The 15,256-nt window shown below is 53.0% G+C and overlaps 1 protein-coding gene across 2 annotated transcripts in view; it reads left to right on the top strand.

Annotated features, from left to right (window-relative positions):
• Nucleotides 1-2,675: 2,675 nt before the first annotated feature.
• The window catches only part of GALNT16 (polypeptide N-acetylgalactosaminyltransferase 16), a 104,743-nt gene continuing 92,162 nt past the window's right edge, over nucleotides 2,676-15,256 (top strand). The window contains exon 1 of one of the 2 annotated variants that reach the window (XM_082384396.1): nucleotides 2,676-4,489. In XM_082384396.1, coding sequence (XP_082240522.1) covers nucleotides 4,313-4,489 — 177 coding nt within the window. In that variant the 5' untranslated portion in view covers nucleotides 2,676-4,312. The remainder of the gene's footprint in view (nucleotides 4,490-15,256) is intronic. The other variant, XM_082384395.1, reaches the window with a different exon arrangement.

The following is a 15,256-nucleotide window of genomic DNA, read 5'->3' as shown; positions in this document are numbered from 1 at the left end:
TCCTCTTTCCTGCTTCGAGCAGACATGGGAGTCTAATCAGTTCCCTTCACCCTCCTTCTGGACCCCTGCTGCAGGTGCAGACAGGACAAGAGGCTCCTGAGGTGACCCAGAGTCTCAAGGGTAATGGGTATGCCGGCGAGAATGGACACCCAGCAGAGGCTGGGGCCGCACACTCTGCCTCTCCCCTCCCCCCCAGCCCCACTGAGCAGCGGCTCTGGAAGAGGCGGCCACGCGCCTGTGCGGCAGGACGGTCATCCCTGTCGGAACTTGGGTGTGGCTGAAGAGGCCTGTGTGGGGTCTGTTCTCCTCCGCGGCCCAGGTGAGCAGTCCCCCGCATGTGCCCTGGCGGGCCCTTCGGGAGTCCCCGTCACCCCGGCAGCCAGCAGCACTGCCTGTGAGAGAGGGCCTCCAGGGGACGCCGGTGGTTACCAAGCACTGGATTTTACTTGTTTCATTTCATCCTACCTTTCCCAACAATGCTGCAAGTTAGGGGCTGTCACTGCCCCATTTTACAGTTGAGGAAACCGAGGCTAAGAGAGGGAGTAAGAATTTGCCCAAGCCACTCTAATATGTGCCGGAAACAGCATGTGAATTCAGGCTGTCCAGCTCCAGAGCTCGGGCTTCACACTGACCTATACCCTTTCTGCCCTCTGTTACCAACCCCAATCCCCAAATCCGCACATCAAATTCACAGGGGCAGACAGTTCCCTGGGACCTCTGGGAGCGCCAGGGCCACATGCACTTTGCCCAGCTTACCTGAGTGCTGGCTTCAGCAGCTTTAAAGAGAAGGGGACCGTGCCTGAGAGCACTGTGACAAGGGAGACAACTGGAAGTCCAAAATGGCACAGCTGGAGGGACCTTGGAGGTCATCTCTTGGCAACCCTTCTTTTACCAAAAAGAAAACAGAGGTCCAGAGAGGGAAGTGAGGTCCCTACATGCAGAACTTCTACCACCCTGCAGACTGCCCAGTGGCCTCAGAAGCCCAGCACTGGTGCCCAAACACTGGCATCGAAAATGGGTTCGAACCCAGTCCCTCCACCCACCTGTTGTATGACTCTCAGCAATCGAGGGCTTCACTGAGCCTCAGCGTCCTCTCCTGCAGTTTGCGGGGGCTTTAGAGATAATGTGTGTGAGATGCCAGCACAGCAGTTGGCACCTGCTAGGTACTCAGTGAACTGTAGCTATTATTATCACTCTTGTCGGTTTCGGAGTTCAATGATGTTAGGCAACACTACGTCTCTTAGGTGTTGCTTTGATTCTGTGGTTCTGCTAGCTAGGCCCAGAGAGGGAACAATGCTCACAGTCACCTCTGAACACTGAAATCCATCTCAGGGAGGGCTAAGGCTCAGCTCTGTGCCTCTTTGGGATTAGAATCTGGAAGAATGACCATGGGCTGTAGCCGAGGTGGCAGCTGCAAGTTCCCAGCTCTTCCAGTGTGCCTGTGGCTTGAGACCCATCACTCAACCTCTGTCTATATCAAATTTCTGTGAATCCAGTGAGCGAGGTAATCACCTGCCCCCTTACCTCCACCACCCACCCCCAGGGAAGTTTATTGTGCTCATTTAAGGAAGGGCTAGCTATGAAGTGTAACACCTTCCAGAAAGGCTACACTCCTAGGGGTTTTTTGGGGGTTTTTTTGGTGGTCGGGGGTGAGTGGAGACGCCTTCTCTCTGAGACGGAGCTACCAGGCAGTGACAATTTGGTGCAGATGTATAGCATCCTCACCACTGAGCCCTGAGGAATAAGGGGTAAGACTTGTAGAAACCTACCAAGTTCCAGCTCCTCCTTCGCTTCCTCTCCTCATGGAGCCCTCCTTCTGGAGCCATCAGTAACCCATCCGCCTGATTTCGGTTTGGCATGGTCCAGCTTCATCCTCCATGCCTAGGGGTGACTTTGGAGCCTCTCACTATGGGTTGATGTGATGTCTTTGGATCCCACATCCTCTCACCTGGTTCTTTCAAGACCAAAGGCAGCTAGACATAATAGACCAGGCTGGGATGAGAGGAGCAGCCTATATCAGCAGAGGGTCATTCCCCAGGTCTTCCCATCTGGCTGACCTGAGAGCCTGTATGGGGGTAGGGACACCAGAAGGGCAGTGCCCTTACATTTTCTCGTCATCTAGAGATGCCTGTGGGGCCTGATTCCTAAGGAGCAAGTCTCCCTAGCTTCCCACAGAGGACATGACCACTGGGTCTGCCCCATGATTGCTGCAGAAACAAGGCAGTGGCTTGACAGTGGTTATCTTGGTCTATGGAAGTGAATCCTGGTCCCTACTGCAGTCTAATTAAACTGCCCAGGCAAGGGAGACCTGGGAGAGCGAGGCTGGCCTGCATCTCCACACCATCTCCTATTGCTCCTGACTGCCACACAGCTCATGCCTCAGATTCCCCGCTATTCGTACAGATCTCTTTGTGAGGCCCTCTTTTATGCATCCCCTTCTTTCTAGGGTCACATTCTTGGTAGGGCCATTTTTGGACTTGTCCTCGTGGTTAGTCTTCTGAGTGAGGAAAGGATATTGCAGTTAAAACAATGACTTTTCTGCAGCAAAAAACCCATTCAGGTTTTCTTCCTTCAATTCACTTCACTCCAACCGAAGTGTACTGAGCATCTATTACAAAAGTGCTTCAGTCCTGAGTGCTAGAGAAACAGGGAAATGCTGATGGGGTGGTTGGGGGAAAGCATGAACTGTGACCTCGCCATCTGCCTGATTCCCGAGGTAGCTTCACTTAGAGGCCAGGACCCAATGTGGCCCTTCAGATGAGCCAGTGTCCAGGAGCCCCAGCAGGATGCAAGCTCCCTGACAACCCTGTCTCTCACATGAAAGGGCCTCCTGAGTCCAGACTCACCCAGCCTGGCCAACCTCAACTCCCACCAATAACTTCCCAGCATCCTGGGCCCTGGCACCGCCAGGTAGATCTCTTCCTTGAAAACATCAAGTACTTTCATCCTCTGGACCTTTGCTCATGCTGTTCATGCAGCACATCCTGCCCTGTCCTCCCTTTCCTGCCTCTTAAGAATTTATTCAAAGGATTTATCTACCTTCTGTGAGAAGCCTTCCCCTAAGACCACCTTGCAATACAATATTTTTCCTCTGTGATCCCTGCTTGGTTTGTTTATTTAACATCTGAGTGTCTGTTCTGTGCCTGATACTGTGCTGATCTCCTAGAACTAATTTAGCCCACCTTGCCTTCTGCCCGGAGTGAGAGTAGTTCACATCGGATTCTCAGTGCCACCAGGGCTGGGGCACAATCTCAATAATTTCTGTGTCCGTGTCTCTCAACACCGTGTTTTGCACTTTGTTCAAAGTGTCAGACGGAGAGGTGGTTTCTAGACTGGGCTCTGCCCACTAATTAGTCGTGTGGTCTCCGGCGAATCTTCCAGCCTCTCTGGCCGCCTCCTTTCTTCCTGATGAAATGGTGATGATAATACTCCAGGGTTGTCCAGGGGACAACGAGGCGGGGTGGAAGGAAGCATCATGAAAGCTGGGAGCCCCAGGCCAACGGAAGAGGTGGGGTGGTTGTACCCCCATTCTCCTTTCACTGGCTATGAAGCAGCGTCTCTTCCCCTTCGCTCTCTTCGAATGTCAAGTGCACCAGCTTCCAATCCCTCCTCGGGGCGGGACCTCCGGCGGTCGGAATCCTAGGCTGCGGAGGATTCCGGTGCAAACTCCAGACTCTCCTCCCGCCCAGCCGCCCCTTTCCAAAGACTCGCCGAACACACCTTAAACCGTGTTCCAGAGAGCAATTCAGAGCGCAGTCCAGAAAGGCAGCTCCGCAGCGCGGGCCCGGGCCGGGGTCGCGCATCTCCAACCGGTGACTCAGGGCCGCTCGGTCCGGGGGTGGGTGGAGGTAGGCGGGACAGACCAGGGCCGGGCGGGGGCAGCCGCCAAGAGCTCGGTCGCCGAGCCGTTGGAGCCGAGACTGGCTCTGGCCCGTCGCCATTCCGCCGCGGGCGTCTGCCTCGCCGGGCCTTCCTCCGGCGTCGCTTTGCACCCGCTACGCTCCTCTCCCGGGGCGCAGCGGCCCCGCAGCCGGCCGGGGCTGGAGCGGGGGGCGGGCTCTGCGCGCGAATGAATGGGCGCCCGCGGGAGGCGCGCGCCTCGGGCTGAAGGGCATTAGGACCGTGAGGATCGCTCCGTGCTCCTGTCTCTCCCTATCACCCCCCCCACCCCCCACCTCTCTCCTTTTTCTGCTCTGCGGGACTGAGCAGCCCGGCGCGAGCGAAAACAAACAGCTGGGGCTGCGAGCGCCCCCGCCCCAGCTCCGAGAGCACGCCGGCCCGGGCCCCTACTCCGGGTGCCCAGCCGCCCACCATGAGGAAGATCCGCGCCAATGCCATCGCCATTCTGACCGTAGCCTGGATCCTGGGCACTTTCTACTACTTATGGCAGGACAACCGAGCCCACGCAGCATCCTCCGGCGGCCGGGGCGCGCAGAGGGCCGGCGGGAGGCCGGAACAGCTCCGGGAGGACCGCACCATCCCGCTCATTGTGAGTACGCTTTGCGAGCCGGGCTGCCGGCCGGGGAGCCGCGGCGCGCGTCCTAGCCCCGCGCGGCAGCAGAGGGCGAGGGGCCGGGCCGGGGGCTGCGTGCCCGCCGCGCCCCGCCGGCTTTGTATACGTTGGAGCATTCCTGTCCGTTGTTATGGCAACCTCTGTCGGGCTAGCGGGGCCAGGGCGCACGAATGGAGGGAGGGTGACAGCGGGTGGGGGCTGGGAGAAAGTACTGCAAGTTTGGTGGGCCCGGCGTGCACGCGCGACTGGGAACGTGGCGGCTCTCTGGGCGCTGCGCAGCCTGGGCCGGGGGCCGAGGGCCGAGGGCCGGGGGCCGAGGGCCGGGGGCCGAGGGCTAGGGGTTGCCCGCGCCTCACCCGCCCCTGAAGGCGGCTGGACCTTGCGCGCGGCGAGCCGGCAGTGGGAACCACTCGCTGCTAAGCGCGTAGGTGGTCGTGCGCACCCCCCTTCAGCCTCTCTGGGGCAAAGGACGTGGGGTGGGAGCGCTGGGTGAGGCAGGGTCGCTAGGGGCTTGCTGGACTTTTAGCTCCCTTCTCAGCCCGGGTCAACTTGAACCTGCTTTTTTGTGGGGCACGGAGGACTCCCCACTATCACCCCCGGGGTTCTCCGGGTCGGGGAAAGGTCTCGTCCTGAAGGCGTCCCACGCCCCAACACCAGTCCATCACGACGCGCGAACTAGCAGTGTCTGCGCCGAGACTCGGAGATTGCCTCTCACGAGGTCAGCCCCGCGATCTCAATGCGAGCGGGGAAACCAAGGCGGCGGGGCACGGCTGGGGCCTCGGCGCAGGTGCGGGGGAGCCCCCCAGGCGCTCCGGGGACCTGGGCTGGGGCGTGCCTGTCGCCGCCTCCGCCCTGGCCCCGGGAGCCGGCTCTGTGTGGCAGGGGCACCTGTTGAGACGGGAGGCTCTGGAACCCGCGAGAGGCGCGCTCAGGCGGGCCGCAGTCTTTCGATGGGGGCGGATGGTGGGCGAGACTCTTGGGCGACCCGACTCTCAGGACCGACTGCTGGGCCGGGGGCAGCCTGGCCGGCGGGGGCCGGAAAGAAGGAAAGCAGAGTGAGGGGCTGAAGGTGGGGGAGTGGAGCAGGGTGGCCATTCTGAAAGATCTGAGTCTGGGGAGGCAGGGGTGAGGAGCTCCTGGAGAGGCGCAGGGTCAGGAGGGCGAAGGCTTGTGTGGAGTAGACTCTGAGATCTTTGTGCCAAGGCAGCTGAGCCCCAGGAATATGGTGTGTTGTTTGTAGTGGCGGTTGTAGGTGTGGAAGTGCTCTCATATTCCCATCCTGCCCCAGATTCCCTTTCTTGTTACCTACCCGGAAAGAAGTGAAAATCCCCTGCAAAAGAACCATATTTCCAGGCTTTGCCTGAGGAGACCTTGGGGTTTGTGGGTTTTCCCCAGCCTCACTCCCCCATTCCCAGATCCCCGTCTGGTTGAGCTCTCTGGGGGTGAGCCTGATTAGGTGGAGTGTTCCCTTCTGGGCTGAGGGTCCCTGCCACTAAGACACTGTTTCCAAAGCACTTGTGGATGTTTGGACAGAAAGGCTGATCAAGGAAAGCCTCCTGTGTAAAGATCCAAGAATGTTGGGATCTGGGTGGACGGATTCAAGTCGGAACTGGGCAAACCACGAGTGGCCCCATACCCCCAGGGAGCTTCCACAGCGGGGACTCATCAGAGCTGCCCTGTTCTTACACTCTGAGAGGGCCAGCTCTGGTCCAGGGTAGGCGGGCCTGGAGTGGCAGGGGAGAGGCAGGCTGCCCAGATGTTCTGTCCTCCTCTGTGGTGACGTGATGGAAGGAGGGTCTGAGCTGGAAGAGGAGGAGGAAGCGAGAGAGGAGGGGGAATGGAAGGGAAGAGCACAGAGATACTAACTGCTGCTCAGAGCCTGAGGCTGGTCTCATCACAGGTGCCTCTGCTTCAGAATCCGGGAAAGCCACTCAGACTGAGAGCCTGGGAATGGTGCTGGGGGCTTGGGGGGGCATTGCTGGAGGTGGGCGGCACTCGTTTTGAGGGGTGGCAATGGGAGGTCGTGGGGGCTGCAGTGAACATCCTCTCGGCCCTCTCCCTGTTCCCATGGGGTTTGACTTGCTGCAGATTAGAAGAGGGCTGTGAACTGGAAGCCGAGTTTAAAGTGTGAAGGAGTATCGGGGAGCCAGGAATGGAGGTGCAGGAAGAGAGGGAGAGTGGAAGTTCCAGGGAGTGAGCCGCGAGCCTTCTCTGGCCACTCCGGTCATAGCCAGCTCCCTCATTGTTCTTAGGCTTTAAGCCCTGGATGTCTGTTCCATAGGCATTGATCCCCAGTCACACCCTGCCTTTGACACAGCCTTGCATTGTATTCCCATATTCCGGGTATTTCGCTTCAGTGGGACTTTCAGCCATCGGCCTGTCTCCTCATTGAATGGAAGCTATCATGCAGGGACAATGCAGGAAGCTTCTTGCATCCCCACCTTGATGAGCACAGCAAGACTTAATAAGTACTGTTACATGAGTGAAGTAGGATTTCTGCCCATCTCTGGGAGCAATGATCCAAGTTTCATATCCCACTAATACTTTATTCCAGCTCCAGCTGACTATAACTAGAGAGCCAGGGGAATGTGTGTTCAGCTTCTCCAGGAGGTAAACCCTTTGTTCAACTTAAAAGGGGCAGGTGCAGCTGAAGATTTAATTTCTCTTTGAAATCTGTGGTTGACCTCTCACTGGTCTTCTTGCCATTCCAAAACACGTCTCTGTCTAGTTGGGCCAGAACGTGCTGCATGTGGATTTTCAGATTCTTAGGGAATGATGTGGCTAGTCCGGCTGACAGAGGCTGAGAAAATTCAGACAAGCGTCATCATCACTCCCCTGGGGAATCAGAGAGCTGAGCTGGAAAAGGGAGGGTCTGCATAACAGCCTGGGCCAGGAGGCAGCTCCGTCTTCACAATGTCTGGGTGATTCCAAGCCAGCCAAGTTGTTTCTGGACCTTGGAGGCAATTGTTTGGCATTGCGGGATGTCGGCATGGCAACCATATGGCCCAGGTATCTCAGGGAGGTCCTAATTTTTAATATTCTGTCCTGTTGTCAGTCCATGTGTCCCAAATTTTGATGTGAAAAATTGGTTATAGAATCTGTAAAACTAAAGGGAGATACTGACTTCATCCATAAATGGCTGCTTACGATGTGGCAGGGTTTGTGATTTTTCCATGCTGTACTTTACGGGCAAGGCAGTGGATTTGGGGATATCCACTTGAATCTACATTGATGCTTGCTGGCTCTGGACAGCAGCCAAAGCAGGAGGCGGAGCAGACACAGCTGGCCTTCAGTCTTTAGGACTCACAGTCGGGGAGAACATTTGTGATTGGTTTGGTTTTCCATATGCTAATAGGCGTGGGTGGGATGCTAAGGTGTTACATGGAATTTCACTTTACAGACATATTTTTAAAAGACTATCCATTGTGGGTATTTTCAGGGTAGGTGTACTCATTTGCAATGTCTCCTATTTGAAACCATGAAAGTTTTAGGCAAGAGTTTTCCTAAACTGGAGTTTTTTTATCCTACAGTTGGGATACTGCTGAGTGAGCATGGACAAAAACTTACATCTCTGGACCTTGGGTATTTTATATGTTAAATTTGGGTGAGGGAAATTCCCTGGTGGTCCAGTGGTTAGGACTCTGCGCTTTCACTGCCCAGGGCACGGGTTCGATCCCTGGTTGGGGAACTAAGATCCCACAAGCCTCACGGTGTGGCCAAATAAATAAATAAATTTGGGTGAAATGATTTGTTAGGTGTGTTGATCCTTGGGTAAGCTGATGATAACTTCCTTTCTAGAAGCAAATAAATGGCTTTAAGAGAGTTCTTTTGAATGGTGTTGTGAGAGTTATGGCTAGTTGAGGGATACCCCTGTCCGGAGTTGGTCCTGTAGTAACCCCTGAGGCCGCACAGGGATCCCCACTTACCTAGCAGAAGGGAACAAAGAAGATGGCTTTTCCAGCACTGTTCTCTGAGAGCAGAGGCTTCAATTAAAATAAATATAAATTAAACTATATTTAATTTGTGTAGGTGCCCAGTTCCCTTTGCCCCACAAACACCCCCAGTTACCTTTGCCAAAATGTTTGAACTGAAAGGGCTTGATTTCCCATCACTGAATTACTGTGTAGGGTTCCAAGGAATGGAACTGGGGCTAGTGGGTAAAAGTTGCAGGGAGAGAGATTTGTTTTTAGCAGAAGCAACACTTTCTCACTGAGCTGACTGTCTCTGGAATAGTCCGAAGGCTGACCAGGGTTTCTCTTCACACTCCCTGTGGCCAGGTCAGCGCTTTCTTCCAGCAGCAGTGGGAGGAGGAGAAAAAGGCTCGTGGTCCTGACTGTCTCGGAAGATGTTAGGCAGCTCTGTAACCGAGTCTGAAATAGGGCCCAATTATGATACTGCAAGAGACCTGGCACCCTGGGAAGCAAGGCTGGCTGAACACACTGAGGCCAGGGAGGAGGGTGATGAAAAAGAAACCCATAACTGCCACAGTGCTGTCCCCTCCCTGTTCCTTTGGAGCTGCCAAGCAGGGAAGGAGAGGGGGCCAAGGCTGGTCAGAGGCAAGGCTGCAAAGCCAGAAGTGCTGGTCTTCAGGCTCTTTCCTGCTCCCCAGAACGAGGCCCACAAAGGTTTTCCACCCACCTGAGGCCCCTGGAGTCTGACCTTCCCATATACCATTTCTATTTCCCTCATCCAGCCTGGGGAGAGTTTCCAGGTGGCCTGTCCTGCGTCCCGGGGCCCTGCCCATTGCTTTCCAGGGCGGCGCCGGCTGGCAGTGCCCCTGAGCTGTGTTCATGGAGGAGGCTGAAGCCCAGGCCTGCCTGGATCCCCCACACCCTGAATTCCAGCCACACCCTTTGCCAGTATCTGGTTAGAGACAGTAAGGCCACCGGAGGACTTCTGTGAACATTTCAGAACCGGTAGGAGTGGCAGACAAGGGGTGTTTGGGGACAGAGGGGGCCATCATTATACTCTGTAGGCAAGATAAGGCTCAGGCCACACCTGGGGAGACACCGAGGCAAGTCTGCCCCAGGTATGGCCTTTCCACTTTTCTGGACCTATTAGGAAGAGCTGCAAGTTTAGCTTAAGGGCACCGGTGCCACTTCCTTGCCATTCCATGAAATGAGGTGTGGCTCCGTGGACATAAGGACAACATCGTCTCAGAGCACGGGGGTTGGTGGGGGAGGGGAGGTGACCACATCTCTTAACATGCTCCGAATTGTGAGCCCTGACGTTGTGCGATTCCCCCAGGCCCTGGCTAGGCCAGGTGCAGGCAGAAGGAAACGGCTCAGGATGGAAACAGATGTTGGCTGCCAGGGATGAGGAGGTGAGGGGATAGAAAGAGGATGCAGAATGAAGGCCAAGTGATCCCCCTTCTAGGCTCAGCCCTGCTCCCAAGGGGCTATGTTTCCTTAAGTGAGTCACTTCCACTCTCGGGGTCTTAGTTTCCTCATCTGTCAGATGAGGGTTGAACTAGAGGATCTCCAAGGTCCCTCCCAGCTCAAACCATCTTTGACCTTTTTGACCCATTCCTGCAAAAGTGAGGTGGCCCCAAGCCAGGGCTCGTGGTCTGATGGTGCTTGGATTAAGGAGAATAAGGCCGGGGGTGAGGTGTACAAGGACCAGACCACTTGTGTTCAGAAGAGCATGAAACCAGTTCTCATAAGGAATAAACTGTACCAAACCCACCCTGTTCTCTTCTCTTGAAACACTGTCTGATGGAGTGACGCAGACACATATGCAGGAGTGTCTCTGGGTGGACTTCAGACTCTCAACAATCCGGGAAGACCAGAAGGAGGCTGAAAAGACCCCTGAGTAGAGAATTCATAGTCTCAAGCTCTTGGACTTTATTCAGAAGACAGACATGGAATTAGGCCACAGCCTAGAAATCCACTTTTTGGTTTTTTTTTTTTGGCCTCATCGTGAGGCATGTGGGATCTTAGTTTCTCGACCAGACATCGAACCCGCGTCCTCTGCAGTAGAAGCGCAGTCTTAACCACTGGACTGCCAGGGAAGTCCCCGAAATCCACATTTTTTGTAAAAATCAGTTTAAGGAGTTCAGAAGGTTGTCCATCTCCTGGTAACCTTCAGGTTTTCGTAGGTTACATATACAGCAGATTAAAAGAAGCAAGATGAGGGCATAGCTAGGAGCTGCTGATACACTGAGAAGTGACAGGTGACAGCAAAGGACCAACCAGCCATGTGAGGTTGGAGCAGCCCCCCTCCCACAGGTACACACTGGTCAGAAGTGCTGAAGGCATCGTTTGTTCCTTCACTTGACAATTATTTACTGAGTACCTACTGTGTGCCAGGACTGTTACAGGCTCTGGGGATAACAAAACAGGCAACATCCCTGCTCTCAAAGAGCTCACATCCTAGTGGGGGAGACAGACCATAAATAGATATACAATGTGTTAGGTGATGGCAAACACTATGAAAATAAAATAAAGCGGCAAAAGGGGACAGAAAAATGAGAGAAGGATGGCCAGGAAAGGCCTGTTGGATAAGATGGTGTTTGAGCTGCAGCATGAATGGAAAGAGTGAGCCATGCAGACATCTAGGGAGAGAGTGTTCCAGACAGCCAAAGCCCCGGGCACTATCTCTACAGGGTAAGCAAGGGTAAAAGTGGCCCAAGGTGAAAGTCCAGATCATTAGGCCTTGTAGACCATGGCAAAGATGGGCTCAGAAACGTGTTCCTGAGTCATCAGGAAGTGATCAATTACATTCAGTGTACTGGCTTGGGATGTCAGGGAGCTTATGTCATTCAGTTCAGAAGGATTTCCAGCAGTGTCGTCAGATATATTAGTAAGTGTTGGTTCTTAAAGAGGTAACTAGGTTCTTTGAAAAATGTTCTATGGCTGGAACACTTCATTTCCCCACAATGTGAGATCAGTGAGGTACTTGTGTGTCCTGTGTGTGTGTGTGTGTGTGAGAGGAGGCTGGTGAGGGGGAACAGAGGGTGCTAGTGCCTGAAGAGATTTAAAAGACAAAAGATAATGGAGCCCTTGTTGAAATATTGGAGTAGGGCAGGATGGGAGACTGCTCTGGGGGAGAGTTTTGTGCAGGAAGGAGAATTCGTCTGTGCGCTGGTACCTGATCAAGCACCCCTTTGTTTCTTCGTCTGGTTCGTTGTGTTCTCTTCAGGTGCATTCGGGACTCCGGAAAGGATGTTTTCGGGCAATGCAGGAACTTGGAATTCTTGCCCTTTCCTGCCCTCTTCTGTACAAACAGACCCTGGAGGCTGAAGCATCCAGGGCCTTCCCGCAGACAGGGAGGTGGACACCTATGCCTGGGTGGACACCTGAGGCCTGGCAGAATCAATGACCCCACACAACTTTTTTTTCAGGCAGAAGGTGGGTGAGAGGGGCTGCTTTCTGGACGGGGGCTCTGCCTGGGCCTGTCTGAGGCCGTGTGCACTGATGTTTAGTGGATTTCCCAGTGCCCAGGAGACTGGTATGATGGGGCTTCATGTGCCCGGCAAGCTGCAGGCGCTCTATTTTTGTGGTTCAGGTCACACACCCTCAGTCCCAGAGTCCTGTCAGTCATGCCCTTTTAGACACCGCTTTTCAGACTTCAGATTTCCATCCCTTTATCTTCTTACAGCAGCTCTGGCTTTTAGCTTCTTTAAACTAACTGTTGGGGAGGGCTTCTGACATTTCAAGGTCTTTCATTTCAAGGGGGTCTGGCCTTGATGCCACAGCCAGAGGGAACCCACGTTGCCTTCCAAAGTGGCCAAGTCAGTTCCAGGGGGCTTAGCTTCTGCTGCCTCATAAGTCTGCGACCAGATTCTTTGCTTGGAAGCCATCTTTTCTCCTTCCTGTGAAATCCCTTACTGGGTGCTGGGGGACAGCTGGCGGGGGGTGTGGGAGGCTGGAGGCATCATCCCAGAGTTTGGGGTAGAGCCCAGCCTGAGGCTCAAGGAGAAAGAAACTGTGATTGATTAGTGATGTCTGCTGTGGTGCTGGTGGCTTGAAGGAGTAAAGTGGTAGGACTGAGTCACAGCCCCCAGATAGTTCACCAACCCAAGAGGCCAGAGGAAGAAAGGGAACCAAGGGACGGAGCACACCCTACAGGGATCAGGGAAGGCGATGGAGGACCTTTTGGAGCCACAGGCCAAGAGGGATTCCAGATAGGAGCAGAGGTGCCCATAGTAATGTTTTAGTACCATCTTGGTGCCACTTGTATGGGCATGAAAATGGCAAGGGCCTTCTTCCAAAACACCAAAAGGAAATGACTTGCCCCTGGATGCACCCCCACCCCCAAATTGCCCACCCCTGGTTTTTGGCAAAGCAGAAACACAGCATCACCTAGACAACCCTTCCAGCCAAGCAGGGCCCCTGAACCACACCTGGGCAGGGGCACAGAGCCAGGTTGGGGTGGACTAGCCCAAGAACTGCAGAGCATGGAGCCTGGGAGATCTGAACACCTATGCTGGGACAAAGCTGAGGGCAAGCCAAGCTGAGAGAGTAAGAAAGGGCCTGGTCAGAGAATGAAACCGGTTGTGAGGCCCACACCTGAGCAAGAGTGTTCAGAAGAGCCAGGCCACGGGTTCCCTGAGCATAGTCACAGGGGCTCTGATGGGAGATGGCAGCTGCCCACAGGTAGGGAGAGCCCTGCAGGGTCCAGACCTGCACTGACCAAGGTCAGCAGCCACCAGCCACATGTGGCTATTGGGTGCTTGAAACGTGGCTAGTGCAACAGAAGAAACTGAATGTTTAATTTTATTTAATTTTAATTGATTTAAATTTAAAAGCAGACACTCATTTCAGTTATTGGAAAACTTCTAGGAGTGTTTAGAAGAACTTCAGTATATGGAATCTACATTTTCAGCTGTAAATTTTATGAAATCTCAATATAAATAAAATATTTCTGGTGAAAATTTAGTATCTTTTTTTAATTTGATTTTTAAAAATATTTATTTGTTTAATTTATTTGGTTGCACTGGGTCTTAGTTGCAATAGGTGGGCTCCTTAGTTGCAGCTTCGTGGGCTCCTTAGTTGCGGCTTCATGGGCTCCTTAGTTGTGGCATGCGAACTCTTACTTGCGGCATGCATGTGGGATCTAGTTCCCTGACCAGAGATCGAACCCAGCCTCCTGCATTGAGAGCGCAGAGTCTTACCCACTGTGTCACCAGGGAAGTCCCGAAAATTTAGTATCTTAATTGAAATGTGCAGACTTCCCTGGTGGCGCACTGGTTGGGAGTCCACCTGCCAATGCAAGGGAAACGGGTTCAATCCCTGGTTCCAGGGGGATCCCACATGCTGCGGAGCAACTAAGCCCGTGCTCCACAACTACTGAGCCTGTGCTCTAGGGCCCGCAAGACACAACTGCTGAGCCCAAATGCTGCAACTACTGAAGCCCACGCGCCTAGAGCCTGTACTCCGCAGCAAGAGAAGCCACCACAATGAGAAGCTCGTGCACCGCAGCGAAGAGTAGCCCCCTCTCGCCTCAACTAGAGAAAGCCTGCGCACGGCAATGAAGACCCAAAGCAGCCAAAAAATAATTTAAAAAAGAAAGAAAGAAGGAAAGAAATGTGCTATGAGTGTAAAGTACATACTGGATTTCAGAGACTTAGTACAAAAAAAGAATTAAAATACTTTACTAATATTTTTTATATTCTGTGTTGAAATAATATTTGGATATATTGGGCTAAATAAAATATATTATTAGAATTAATTTTACCTGTTTTTTTTCCTTTTTTTCATGTGGCCACTAGAAATTTTAAAATTATATATGTGTCTTGTATCCTGTTTCTTTGGACGTCGCTCGTCCTTTCATGTGTTCGTGACCCCTTTCTAAAGTGCTAGGAGGTTGTCAGCAGAAGGTTATATATAAAGTAAAGAATGTGGCTACATTCCTATTTTACCTTGACTTCAGGATGAGTCCTTTCTGGTCCAGCTGCTGCTGAGTCTTTAATTCCTAATTCACCATCATCTATGGGCACAGACACCTCCCAGTCTGGGCTCTCATCCTTATACCATCATTAAAACCAAGGTCAATGTTTTCTTTCAGTGTCTTCTCTTTTTAAAGTCCCTTCTAGGGCTTCCCTGGTGGTGCAGTGGTTAAGAATCCACCTGCCAATGCAGGGGACACGGGTTTGAGCCCTGGTCTGGGAAGATCCCACATGCCGCGGAGCAACTAAGCCCATGTGCCACAACTACTGAGCCTGTGCTCTAGAGCCCGTGAGCAACAACTACTGAGCCCCCGCACCTAGAGCCCATGCTCCACAACAAGGGAAGCCACCGCAGTGAGAAGCCCACACACTGCAACAAAGAGTAGCCCCTGCTCGCCACAACTAGAGAAAGCCACGCACAGCAACGAAGAACCAAAAGCAGCCAAAAATAAATAAATAAATAAATTTATTAAAATAAATAAATAAATAAATAAAGTCCCTTCTAGACATACAGATGGCCAAGAAGCACATGAAAAGCTGCTCAACGTCACTAATTATTAGAGAAATGCAAATCAAAACTACAATGAGGTATCACCTCACACCAGTTAGAATGGGCATCATCAGAAAATCTACAAACAACAAATGCTGGAGAGGGTGTGGAGAAAAGGGAACCCTCTTGCACTGTTGGTGGGAATGTAAATTGATACAGCCACTATGGAGAACAGTATGGAGGTTCCTTAAAAAACTAAAAATAGAATTACCATATGACCCAGCAATCCCACTACTGAACACATACCCAGAGAAAACCATAATTCAAAAAGACACATGCACCCCAATGTTCATTGCAGCACTAT

The sequence above is a fragment of the Balaenoptera borealis genome (assembly GCF_965194805.1).
Source record: "Balaenoptera borealis genome assembly, chromosome: 3".
NCBI classification, from domain to species: Eukaryota; Metazoa; Chordata; class Mammalia; order Artiodactyla; family Balaenopteridae; genus Balaenoptera; species Balaenoptera borealis.
The sequence above is the reverse complement of the archived record's forward strand: the minus strand, read 5'-3'. Positions and strand labels throughout refer to the sequence as shown.